Genomic DNA, 14257 nt, shown 5'->3' with positions numbered 1-14257 from the left:
TTTTCTGAGGATATTCTCACTAACCTTTTTGTTTCCCTGATCTTATTAATCTTTTTGAAATCACATGCCATAAAAATCATCTAATCCAATCACCTTATTTTATTAAAAAATTTGAAAAAGTGAGATCCAGAGAAGATAACTAAAGTGTCCTAAATCCATTGCTAGTCAGTATCAGAGGAAGACTAGACCTACATTCCCAGATTCGCTTTTTTAGCATTCTTTGCACTATACAGTATATCTCTGGATTTTTTTTTTAAGGTAGTAGTATTAACACTTTAATGCAATTATGGCTCTGAAGGGATTTATTGCAACAATCTTGTAAGAAGCTTTTTCAAATATAGGAGCTAAGACATTATACACATAAATAAGTCCTCCAATAAAATTCCATTAACTTTTAATTATTCAAATTGTTTCTAAAATTTTACAAATTACAAAACAGGCAGGGGGAAAAGCTTCAGTAATTTTTATCTGATTGCTGTTAAATCATACATTATAACTTAATGATACTTAAATAAAAAATACTGGTATCACTATGCAGGGTTGAGTCAAGGGTCACAAAGACACTATTTACTTGTTCATATCAGCACTGCTCTTGTAACTTGTAGTGAGCAAAAGCTGGAGTGAATTAACAGTTCAATTACTTGCATAAAGTACATAGTTGGAGTAGTGCAGTCATAAGAATATGATCATATTTAAATTTAGGAAAGGATTTCTTAAGTTCTATTTATTGTTTTTTTTTTTTTTTTTTTTAAATATTATTTTATTAGTTGGAGGCCAATCACTTTACAACATTTCAGTGGGTTTTGTCATACATTGACATGAATCAGCCATAGAGTTACACGTATTCCCCATCCCGATCCCCCCTCCCACCTCCCTCCCCACCCGACTCCTCAGGGTCCTCCCAGCCCACCAGGCAAGAGCACCTGACTCATGCATCCCACCTGGGCTGGTGGTCCGTTTCACCATAGATAGTATACATGCTGTTCTTTCAAAACATCCCACCCTCACGTTCTCCCCCAGAGTTCAAAAGTCTGTTCTGTACTTCTGTGTCTCTTTTTCTGTTTTGCATATAGGGTTATCGCCACCATCTATCTAAATTCCGTATATATGTGTTAGTATACTGTAATGTTCTTTATCCTAACTCAATATATTTAATGTGAAAGTTTCACAAAAATCAGGTGATAGAAGAAAAAAGATTAAAAAAAAGATATTTCATAGATACTGATGTTATATTTGACTATATACAATCATAATTCAGAAGAATTTTTATTACTGGCATACACGTCTACATATAATTACCACAGGAGCCACAAATTTTAAGTAAGACAGAATTAACATTTCATACACTCTGAAGAGTATTCAAGGGACTAGAGAGCAGAAATTAATGATCTAGTTTAAACTGTTATGCAATGAGTTATGATGATTATTTTTTCTGATACCTATAATCAAGAAATTGGTAAAATTTTAGCTTTTTCTAGTACATATTCAAATATAGATAATGAACATTCTTATGAATGGAACTTAGAGTAAAAAAAAAATTCAGAAGAAAGGCTGAGATTCTTTTCTGAAGTGGTTGGTTCTTTCAAAATAAAATGACAAACGCACAATACTCAAAACTGACAAATGCTGCAAAGTAATACCTCAAACCCATCTGACGGCTCTTTTTCAAATTTGCTTTTGGCTCAACTCTGAGGATATAATTCAGACTAAAGATGAACACGTGCAGGCTCTAATCAGCTATGACTGTCCTAGAAATCTGGGTCTCCCCTAGTGTGGAATTAAGGTGACTACTGGTTCCTATTTTTAAAACTCTCTCAATTCTCTAAAGAAACTGTAAAGACTAGCTAGGAATTTACAAAGGTGCACAGTACTACAAATCTTGGTCCTCTAATCAACTATTGAACCATCCCTCACACTGGCTCCAAAATGAGAAACTTCTAAGTAGTCCAATTTCATATCATTTTCCTGAATAGTGGGTCTCAGACTTCCTGGTTTTTAAATATAGGTATCCTTTTTTAGAAACTGGGTGATAGAAATATGGTTGTCAATTTTCCATCTTGTCATTTTTAGAGAATAAAACCCAACTCCCATCCATTACCAAAAGTATATTAAAACAGAAAGGATAACTTAGTAACAGAAAAATAGCAGGAAAAAAAGTTCTAAATGAATTAATCTAATTTTATGAAAAATTCATTACCTATATTATCTATTTGTATATAGAATCTTCTGTTTACCACAGACTAGCATGAGTCTATAGATTGAGACTATTTAAAATCTGTTGGATTCCAAAAGATAAGTTAATCTAACCAATTTTATATTTTTCCTACTTATTCTTCAATTCCTGTTTTCTGGATCACTTTGGAAAAGAAGAGGCAGAAAGAACTGTTTACACTGACAGAAATTTCTAGCTCTGGCTACTTGATTCATAGGACTTGCAAGATTACTTATGTCTTGCACAAACGGGTAGCACCAAACTGCCTTACCTGTCTACAGCACCACTTGCAGGGGAGGGGGAGGAGGCAGTTCTTTAGGGAGTGCAGTGCAATGCTTCCTCCTCTTCTGCAAGCAGTGCTGGAGATGCTGTAGAAGGAAGGGCATCAATGAGAGGTATGGAAGAAACGGTGGAGGGCATGGGGAAAGCTTGTTTAAAGCCCACCTATGTTAAATACAGTGCCCAAGGTGTGAATGTCTGTATCAGTAAAGGTATGTATTATAGTATCTAACACTAAACGTGATCAACTTAAAATGTTTGTCACTGGTGGGTTCTATTTTTAGGAGGTGACTAGCATGTAAAATTTAGCATGTGGATAAAAAATATACTTCAAAAACATGTATCAAAATAAATCTTAGTTTCAGCCTTCATTCTGAATTTTTTAGTTGTCTAGGTTCCAATAAAATATACTTAGGGAAGCATACTTTAGTAAACAATATTTCAATTCTAAAAACAAACATTTTCTTAAAATTCACAAAAAGACTTTTAGCTGCAGTAGGTAGATCTTTTTTTCCTTAATTGGATTACATATCCTTTAATGTCCTTTAAATTTTACAATTATGTGATTAAAAGAAATTAATATGTTGAAATTTAAGATAACTACTAAAATTCTGAAAAGATTCTATATTAAGCATGCTTAAATAACACACCCTATAATTATTTAGAATACTACTTAGAATATCTCTCTATTGGCAACAAATGCTTTAGTGTATATTTCTATCAAATTATTTAATGATAGGCTCTGCTCAAGATACTTGTGCTATGTGCATTATCCATTATCAACCAAATAATAGTATTCATAACAAATTCATCTTATAGTTCATTTAACTTGTTTAAGTGAAAATAAGATGCATTCTATTTGCACTATGTAGTCTCTGGGGCCATATTTCAATTATTCTTCTGACACAGCATAATGACATATAATTAGTTTGTAATCCTGCCAAGAAATTTTACACATTTTCTATAAGAAGCGTCAAGCTAATTCAGTAGCAGTTAAGTAAGTTATTGTGCTTTTAAGACACTCATCTGTCTACAATAACCTACTGAAATATATTTAATGTTACCCTATCATTTCAACAATTCATATAGATAAAGTATGTAATAACAATGACAGAAGCTAGTTCAAGCCTCAAATTAAGACAAATCATAAGTGTAAATTATTGGAAGGGGCAATGCTAGCAACTTTCAAAAGATGGCATTTCATGCATATGATTATATCATACATTTGTCAACAAAGGTGTAGAATAAAAATTTTGAGATGCCATTATTTATAATGCTAACATCTGTTTGAATAAATGAACAAAAAGCTTCCCAATCTTTTCTCAGGCACTTTCACTACCATGCAGGTATGAATTCAAACTGATAAGCCACTTAATGCCATTTAATAAGCCATTTAATATCACCAATCTGAATATGACAAAAAATGCTGACCATTTAGAATTATTCAGAATGAAGAAGATATTTAGAAATTTTCATATAAAGTCATACACATCCAGAGTCCTTGTATGAGGAAAGTATGTGACAATATAACTGTATAAACAATTTGTAGCTAACGATAGGAATTTTTGCAGGCTGACTACTAAACTTGATTTCTAAGAACTTATTAGCTTTTACTGTTAGAATAGTTATATAAAACCTTACCAGTTATACCAGTTAGTTAATTTAAAAAGTGCAATCAATATTGTTAGAGTGTATATTTTTGCTTTACTACTAACTATAACCAAACACTGAGTTCCTTGAATAAAAAAATGTACCCACCTCACAAAATAATGTAAGCTTGTCATCTGGTAAAAGACCATTAGCTTCATCAAGCAAAAAATCTCTTCGAATGAATTTTTTAAAACCCCAGTCCTTCCCTTGTACAAATCGATATGCTCTTTGGCTTTCTGGTGGAAAACACAATATAAGTTAAAAAAAAAAAATAAGCATTCAAGAAATATTCTGCTAATAATAACAATCAAATGAATGTGCAAAAATAGAACTTGACCAATACATCCATCATAAAAATTATAGATATGTGTTTTCATAAGTAAAATGTCAGTAAGAATTACACTAGATAGAACCAGATCATTTCACAGCACTATCACACATTCTGGCTATTATCAATGCGCTCACTTTCAGATTCCTAGATATCTAAGTAGAAGAAAAGCCAGATCAAATCTCAAGGAGAAGAGATCTTTCAAACAATCTAAGTCCTTTAATAATAAAGTAGGATCAAAACACATTGGCAAAGGCATAGTATTCACTATCTAATATCAGAACCAGATTAGAAATTTTAATTTCTTGCTTCTTTCTTTAAAAAAAGGATGCTCTAAATCACCAGGGCATTCTATAAGCTTTCCTGGGATAACCATCCCACTGATGTAAGTTTTATGGAACTAGAGAAAAATCCATTAACTGGAGAAAAAAGCTAAAAAAAAAAGTCCCCTATCATTTCTTAGGTCTTTAAACATAAACCCATTACCCCTAAGAACAATTTTCAACAAGGTCCACAAGATGGTTTTAGTGTGATCAGTAAAATATTTAATAAATGTCTAAAGTAAATGTTTCTTATGCCTTATATATACTGGTTAACAAGGTCCTTTATAGAAAGCATTCACTATTGCTATACAAGTTGAAGGTAGAAAACCAGTTATATATCTAATTGAGATACTCCATTTTACGGGCTAAGTGTATACCACTGAAAGTTTTATGTTGAAACCCTACCCATAGTGTGATGGAATTAAGTGGCCAATGACTGGGATCAGATGAGACTGTGAGGGTAGAGATCCTCATGAATGGGACTAGTGCTCTCATAAGAGACTCCACAAGCTCCCTACTCCCTTCCACCATGTGAAGACACAATGCAGAGTTGTCAGGTCTGTAAGTAGAGTCTTCACTAGAATCTGACCATGCTAGAAATCTGATCTTAGATTCTCGGCCTCTAGATTTGTAAGAAATAAATGTCTGCTGCTTATAGGCCACCCAGTCTATGCTACTTTGTTACAGCAGCCTGAACTAAGACATTATTTTATCTTACATGTCAGAATTAGGAAAATACATGTTAAACTATGTATTACTTCAGCAAGGAGATATATTATTTAAAATGTGTTTTGGAGAGCTTTTTTGTAATGATGTTATTTGATTTTGTTAATCACTTCTGGAAATCACTTAAAATTTAATGTACAATATATTTTCCTGTTATATACATTGTACGTTTTCTACAATGATCTTTCACTATGAGGTGCCAGGCTACATTTTCAGCCGGCTATAATTCAGAGGCTTGAACTGAATTTAACAGGTTCTAAGACTAAGAAAAACCGTTTCCTTACAGTCACTGTTTAGTCCACTGCTCAAAAAAATTACAGTGACAAAATATCAGGGCATTGAAACATCTTTCACATTGTTCTTTAGATTTTATTATCTGGCAAAAATGGCAAGGAAGAAAAAGAAATGCTTTCTGAACACCTATTATATATGCCAGGCACTGAACCAGGTACCTTGCCCTAATAGCAGCTACTATTACAAGTGAAAAATGCATGTCATTTTAGTACATGAAAAATTTAAATTTTAATGTGATTTAAAACTAATTTTACATGTCTTATGAAGAGTTAGTGAAACAACTGTAACTTTACCCTGGCATTTAAGATTACCAGCCAAAATGAAATGTTTCTGGTTAAGGAGAAAATAACTTTAGGGGAAAAAATCCTGTTTTTCTAGGTAAAAGTGCAAAAGTCACAGTACATGTACACAGTCACATAAAGACGTCTTCCAGTCAGTTTGGAAATCACTTACCCATTGCTTTTGTTTCTTCCCTTTTAGCATTCAGAAGGGAAAATTTGAATTTTGCTCGAACTTCACTTTTTGGACAGCTGACTAAAAGCAAATATAAGGACAAGTAGTCTTTACTTTCATCATCTAATCCCTTTGGATTTACTCTCAGGCACCTAAAATAAAACAATAGGCTCACATGGAGGAAGATAATAGTTTAAACATTCAAGAGAGATGCAATACTGAAATCATCTGTTAAATAATCTAAATAATACAACAGATCTCCTGTCAATATTCTCACAGTTCTTTACAATTCTCTATACTACTAGGAACTTGTTATAAATCAAATATAAAATCTGACAAATGTCCATTTAGAAACAGTAACAATGAAACTATAAAGTGCTAATGATTACATCAAAAACAAATATCTGAAAAAACCAAAAATCTTACCATTTCATTTTGTCACTGGGGCTAGATGAGAATGTTGAACTTTTTAACACTTCACCCATTTCTTCTCGACAAAAACTGAAGTTATTAATGGTCCACATGTAGGAAAATTTTACTACTTTAACCTGGAACATTCAGAAAAGGACTTTTACAATGATGACTTTTATATTCTTGACTTGTCACATGTTGAACATCCTATGACTCATCTCCTAACACTTCTAATAACAATGCTAAAGTGCTTCATAATATTCTCAAAATAGTATATGATATCTAGCATAAAGTGAGGCATTTTTAAATAGAATGTACCTGTGTATAACACCAGCTTTCTGCTATAGGACCGATAGACATATCTCCAGAGAGAGGTGGGGTGGGTTCCCGAGACATTGCCGCTTTATTGCAGTCTTCTAAGATGTATGCAATATCCCACAGAGGTGAGTACTTTACTACAAAGAAAAGAAGTATATTTAATAATCACTAAGTTTAACTGGATCAAGAGGGAAGAAGTTATTTAAACGGTCATAAAACAACTACTTTCTCAAATTACATTATGAGGAAATGTGACGATTTCATTTAAATTAATGAAAAATAATTTTTTAAGAAATAAATCATAAGCCTTTATGCCATGTAATACTTGAATCTAAATGAAGTTAATACTTACAGAAGCTATTTTACAAAGGCATACTTAAATGATCACAAATCAAAAATAAAATACTGTAATAGCAAGATCATAACCATAAAAATCACAAAATAACATAGAAACTTACTGACAGCAATGAATATCTGATTCACTTTCCTTCCCCTTTCTATTGATATATATGTGAAAACCAAAAGGGTTAGAAAGTTAGAACAGTCCTGGAAACTACAAATATCACTTACTCATCTGTCAGAGCCCAAAGCTTTGATCAACTATAAACAAAGATCAGACCTAACAGGCAATGCTGAAGAATCATATTTCACAGAACTCTACCTCTATCTCAGACACACAGGTTCTCTGATAAGACTTTGTCCATATCAGTGTTTCCTACCAGATAATATCAACTGTATCATAAACTTTCTTCCCAACTAGCTGTTCTTGAACTATATCCATTTGGACACACAATTAATCATCACAACCCGGCCAGGACATTAGTAACTAGAAGATGCTCTCCAATTTGGAAAAGTATATAAAATAAAGAAGCAAAATCCAAAAGATATACATAATTATTGTACTTTCAGGGGTATAGATGGTTTCAAGATTACATTCTAGTACAAAGATTGAAGTCTAGAGAATTCTTTTTCATTTAAGAATAATTAATGAGCAAAGAAAACTATATGAGTCCTATAAGAAGAAACTACTAAAGGGAAAAAGGGGAGGATTTCATTCAAAATGCAGAAGAAAATATTTGCTCTGAGTATCATGTTCCATTAAAGGAACAAGAATCAAGATGGCCCCATTCTTCTTCTCATTGTTAAATACACATAGAAAACAGGATTAATTATTACAGAGTTCTAAGGAGAAAGGGGTTATAGCAGAAAGACTGTATACTATGTCAGGTTTTTATTCCTTTATGATTAAATTATTTCCCCTTTCAATAATGGTATCTATACTAACATACTGACCCAAATGTTATTTATGTAAGTTCCTCACATACGGAAGAGTTCCTATCAAATCAAGTACTTGCAGCACAATGCAATAAACTAGGGAACCAGCTCAGGATGGTAACACTGGGAATGTTCTATTAGGAGCACTTGTAAGTCACAACGACCATTAAAGGAGAGGTGAAGAAGAGTGAAGGTGAAGAAGATGCTCCTTAATGAAGCTTAAGAAGAGAGGAGATAAATGGTTGGAGGTAGTAAGAGTGCCTCAAAGAAAAGTGAATACACAATTTAAGAGTATTGTGCACTGTCACTTTAACAATTATTCACTTCTACATAAAAATTAGGTACTTCTCTTAATGAAGTATCCCCAGTTGTTGTCTTCAATTACTTTTATAAACTACAATTGGTTCTTTACGTTTGAAAATAGAACAGCAGACTGACAGTCACAATAGGGAGCTGAGATCACTAATAACAGTACTGTTGTTTTAAAGATGTTGGTTCCCCTTTCACATTTAAACAGTTGTACTGTGGTATAATTTATATATCACAAAATTCATTCATTTTAAATGTACAGATCAATGATTTTTAGTGAGTTTAGTTATATAGCTATGCATTCATAGTTTTAGAGTACTTCCAGTATCCCCAAAAGTCCTTCCCACCCCCAAATTTAGGGAACCACTGATCTGCTCCCCATAGTTATATGTTATCTAGAAATTCTATGTAAATAGAATTATACAACATGTAGTTTTATGTCTGGCTTCTGCCTTTTTCCCTGAATATGTATCATGGTTTCCTGTTTCTCTGCACATCTCATAACACTTGGCTGAAAGCTGGACTGCAGCAACTCTGCATTATGATTTATTATTCTATGCATGGCTGTTTCCTTCTTAGTAACTTGCTAGGATTTCACTGCAGTATCTATATCTACCATATTGTGTAGTTGCTGCTGATACCTGTTTGGCTTTTCATTCATTTTTTTTTTTGGCCTGGTTTGCAAAGCTGCAGGCTGTCCCCTTTCTTTCAAACCAAGTTTGCTACTTTTAGTTGACAAAGCCATGGTCTTCCCACCCCCTCCTGGCCCCAGATCAAGTCCACCTCATCTGGCTGCAAAGCTCTGATCTTCCTGGCTAGCCCCATTCTAGTAAAATTACCACTGTCACTATTGGGCTGAAGGTAGAAACAGGAGGAGAAATATGAGTTGGATATTTCTAAGAAAACTCACAGTTAATAAATGTACCAAAATGGCAATGATTATTGACTTACCCATGTGAAAAGAGCCCGATCCTAATCAATATTTTTGCCAGTGATTCTGAAGCAAGCTAATAAGCCACCATGACCAATCTTGAAATCAACAAACCAAAAAAAGTATCTGCAATGCATAGAGCACACAAAGGGGGTAATTTCCCTAATATTTAGTGATTTCCTAAAAATTAGAAAGAAAAAAGTAAAGAATACAAATTAATTCACAGAAAAAGAACTTCACTCATAATTATAGTAGTATAAATTAAAACTAAATTAAGAAGCCATGTTTTAACCCAGCATTATTGTAATAATCCAAAAAAAATTGGTAAGAGTTTAAGGATTGGCACTCTCATACATTTCTTGTGGGAATATATGTAACATGTTAATAACCTCCCTTCTCATTTTTTTATGGTAAAATTTCTGGCAAAAAGGAAAGGAAATGATGCTAATAATAAGCTACTAATTTTAAAAGTATAAAAACGCCTATGTGTTATTTGATGTCCATGAGAACCAATTAGACGGTTGTCAACTAAGAATTATTTCAAAAAATTCAGGAAAAGATGAAGAAGCAATTTGCAGGAGAATAGCTAAAAGTGGGAGGTGGGGGAGAGTTGAATTTATAATTTGTAATACATTTGTAATCAGTAATGTATTTTAAAAAAAACCTATACCACTTTCCACTACAGTATAAGCTTCTTTTAAACTATCAATTCATACAGCCAGGAAAACTACAGGGAAGCATATAAATGCTACTGGCAAATCTTTTCTAGGACAATTTTATAGCTAGTATCAAGGGAAACTTTTTTTGGTCAGATTCACCCTAGAAATTTATCTTGGGACAAGTATTAACAACTATGGGAAAAGGCAAGCATATGCCTTAAAGGAACTCACTTTAACTAGCATATATAGGCATAGCTCAAGATATTAAGGATTCAGTTCCACACCACCACAATAAAGCACTTATCACAAAGCAAGTCACATGAAATTAGTCTCTTCTGTAACTATGGAGACTAAATTAGCCACTATCAGAGAATAAAGTACTTTATTCAGATCATTTTTAAAAACTAAGAGTCATTTTCAACAACTGTATAGTATTCCTAAGTGTGTTAGCTACCAAGCTTCCAGACTAATGGAATTAGTTGTAGAACTTGGAAGTACTACAAAGATGAACAACATGTAGTCCTTGTTTTGGAGAAGACTATAACACAGCAGGAGAGACAGGTACATGTGCAACTACTTTCAGTATGGTAATATGACAGAGGAAGGTACAGAGTAATAACGGAGCACCTTCAGGACAGGAGGATGTGGTCCCTGAGCTGCGTTCTAAAGGAAGCAGACAAATTATAGAAGACCACAAACTACAGCAGAGATTTTAATAGCAGGAGTTCTACACTGAGAACAGTGTGAATCATTGCTTTGTCATGAATTCTGTAATCTTACAGATACTGGTTCTTCCTTTTACCTATTAAAAGATTATAGTACCTCATTTCCCAATGGTTGGTGAGTGGATAACATGAAATTTTATATATACATATATAAATATATAAAGTACTCACACTCGGCATAATGTGATTACTAGAACAGACATATAGCAAAAAAACTTCACAGGTGACAGCTGAAGATAATTTAGGGAGTGGTGGTTAAGACTGGTAATAACCAAGATAATTAATGTATACAAAAAGTACTTAGAGGCTATCATGGGATCTTCTACCTCTGAGTATGACAAAATAGCTGGCCAGAGAACTAAGTTACGCTGTGTAGCAGAAAAACCTGGATAAAAATAAAGTATCTATCTATTTAGAGGCATTTAAGAGCTACTCAAGCAATCAGTACAGAGGGTCCCAAGATTCCAGAGAAGAGGGAATAATCTGAACCCAAGCTGACATGTCTACAGATACTTTTTTTCTAAGAATATTTACTGAGTCTAGCCACAATGTATGGTAAGAATCCAGGTTTTGCCTCAGATTCAGAACCATAGATATGGAGGAACTACATATGTAGGGCTGACTATAAAGTTACATGAGAATTTTCAATTGCTTAGGAGTTTGGTGCCCCTAATCTCCATTTTGTTCAGGAGTCAACTGTATTTGCTGTTTGGAGAGGATTTCAATATAGGCATCCCTCATAGATATTGAGGATTCTAGACCACTGCAATAAAGTGAATAACACAAGTGACTGACAGGAACTTTTTTCTTTCCCAGTGCATCTAAGTTACGTTTATACTATATTGTAGCTTACTAAATGTGCAGTAGTATTTGGTTTAAAAAAAAAGTCCATACATTAATTAAAATATATTTTCTTGCTAAAAATGCTAACCATCGTCTATCAAAACCGGGTTGCCAATTTGTAAAAACAAACAAACAAAAAAAAAAACCTCAAAAAAACACCCCACATTATCTGTGAAATACAATAAAGCAAAATGCAATAAAAGTTGTATCTGTGTCAGTGTATAAAAAGATCTAGGCTAAAAAGAATGAGAAAATATATAACTTACATCAGGTATAGCTATATTAAGATCAGATAAAAGAGATTTTAAAGCAAGAAGCATTAGGAGACATAAAAAGGAAAATAAAATGTGAAAAAAGATCAATCATGAAAACAATTCTAAATTGTCTGTATGCAGTATGATTGATTCAAAAATAATCACAGTGGGAGACTTTAATTCACTTCTGAAAGAACAATCTTAATGACATAAATACATATGTAAACATAAATATATATATATATATATATGAAGGGTGGAAGGGATGGAAAAAGGCAAAAGGCAAGGAGCAAGACATAACACTCAACAGCAAAAGAATGAAATTTACTTTCAATAGCATAGGAAACATTTACCAAAACTGACCATATTACTGCAGGATAAAGAAAGTCTTGCAAATACTGGTCAATGAAATCATTGAGAGTATAAACCTTAACTGCAGTGGGATTAAGTTAAAAATCAGTAAGGCAAAGATAACTAGAAAATACCTACATCTCTAAAAATTTAAAAAACTTTTCTAAATTTATGGGTTAAGAAAGAAATCACAATGAGAATTAGAAAACATTTTGAACTGAATATTAACGATAAGAAATGTCCAAACTTTCTAAAGATGTAGCTATAATACTCAGGAAATTTATACCTTTTGTGCACATATCAGAAAAGGCAGGCTGCAAATCAATGACTTAAGCTTCTATCTAAAAACGCTACAAAAAAGTAAGTAAAAACCCAAAGAATGTAGAAGGAATGACAGAGGTATAAACAGGAACCAGTGACTTAGGGAAAAAAGTACAAGAGAAAAAAATACAAAGCCAAAAGCTGGGTCTTAGAAGAAAATAATAACATTGACAACTTTAGTTAGACTAACCAACAAAAGAGGCAGAACCAAATTTACAACACTAAAAATAATGCTCTAAAAGATAATGAAGATATCATGAAAATGTTACACCAACTTAACTACCAACTTAGTTGATAATTTAAATAAAATGAGAGAATCACCTGAAGAACATCACTTCCTAAAAACTGACATACAATGTGAAAGAAAAAACCATATATAGTCCTGTTTTTACTTAGTGGCTACTTTGGAAAACTGAAATATTAAAGCTAAATAACTAAATACCTTGAAACTCATCAAGTCCACTCCTAGGTACACAGCCAAAAGCATACACTCACATGTTCTTCAAAATATATGTACAGGACAGTTTATAGATTGGCCCTAGATATAAATACAGACAAAGCAATAAAACACTTGTGACTGTCAAAAGCTGAAACTACCCAAATGTTCATAAGTAATAGAATGGATAAACTGTGGTACATTCATATAGTGAAATATTATACAGCAATGAGAATGAACTATTACAACATGCAGCCTGAATCAATCTCATGAATCTCCTAAAGTTAAGCCAAAAAAGTCAAACATGTTGTATAAATCCATTCTAAGCTTTAAACAGGCAAACCTAACTTAAGATTTAAGAAGTCAGAAGAGCAGAGGTATAAGTGATAAGGTTTTGAGGAATTATGGATGATATCAAGGTTTGTAGTTTAGAAAACAGACAAGTCAATGATAAAGGGGATTCATGTAAGTCACAATAAGAAGCTGGGTTTTTGGACAACTTAAACAGTTTGGGAGTAGGGAAGGAAGTGGAATTATCAACATAGTCAAGAAGACCAGAAGAATATACATTTTTATTATGGCTTTAGAGAAGTATACACACAGAAAAATGATACAATTAGTTGAATGTTTAATTATTAGCTCCCTATGTGCCTAATCATGTTAAGATCCTACTACTACTCCAGTAGGTGCTTACTAAGAGGGAATAGCTCATGGATCAGAGGAAGTTTTCTCTGCAAATGCATTTTCAGTATTATACAGAGAATCATTGTGAAAATTTACTTTATAATAATCCACTTCATTAGCCAACTTTGTAGAAAGGGCTATCTAAAATGTGTAACTTTTTCCTGAATAATAATAATATCTAATAATATCAAGAATAAATATTTTGTAAAGGCTTTCTCTTGATATATGCCAGGCTTAAGTATTTGCCTAATATGACTCCCAAAATAACTCTATGAGGAGGGTAATCACTGCTTCTGTCAATGTTATGGGCGAGTAAAACAGAGTACAAAAAGGTTTACATAATTTGCCCAGGATTATAATGCTAAAATTTGGCAATGCCTGCCTGGCTGCCTGGATTCAAGCCTAAGTTTATACTAAATTCCTATAGACAACCTTTCCAGCATGTTACTAACAGAAAACACACACACATACAAAA

At 33.0% G+C, this 14257-nt stretch overlaps 1 protein-coding gene across 7 annotated transcripts in view; it reads right to left on the bottom strand.

Moving 5' to 3' along the window:
• Positions 1-14257, bottom strand: part of SPOPL (speckle type BTB/POZ protein like) — a 51890-nt gene that overhangs the window by 14296 nt on the left and 23337 nt on the right. For 3 of the 7 annotated variants that reach the window (XM_065931466.1, XM_065931464.1, XM_065931467.1), the window contains 5 exons: positions 9530-9635; positions 6995-7131; positions 6692-6813; positions 6266-6417; positions 4250-4377 (listed from right to left, as the gene is read on the bottom strand). In XM_065931466.1, coding sequence (XP_065787538.1) covers positions 4250-4377; positions 6266-6417; positions 6692-6813; positions 6995-7131; positions 9530-9533 — 543 coding nt within the window. In that variant the 5' untranslated portion in view covers positions 9534-9635. Of the gene's footprint in view, positions 1-2483; positions 2581-4249; positions 4378-6265; positions 6418-6691; positions 6817-6994; positions 7132-9529; positions 9690-14257 lie in introns of those variants that run through there. The other 4 variants (XM_065931465.1, XM_065931468.1, XM_065931471.1 and 1 more) reach the window with 4 other exon arrangements.

This window comes from Muntiacus reevesi, chromosome 3, assembly GCF_963930625.1.
Source record: "Muntiacus reevesi chromosome 3, mMunRee1.1, whole genome shotgun sequence".
NCBI lineage: Eukaryota > Metazoa > Chordata > Mammalia > Artiodactyla > Cervidae > Muntiacus > Muntiacus reevesi.
This window is presented reverse-complemented; position numbering and strand designations above follow the sequence as displayed.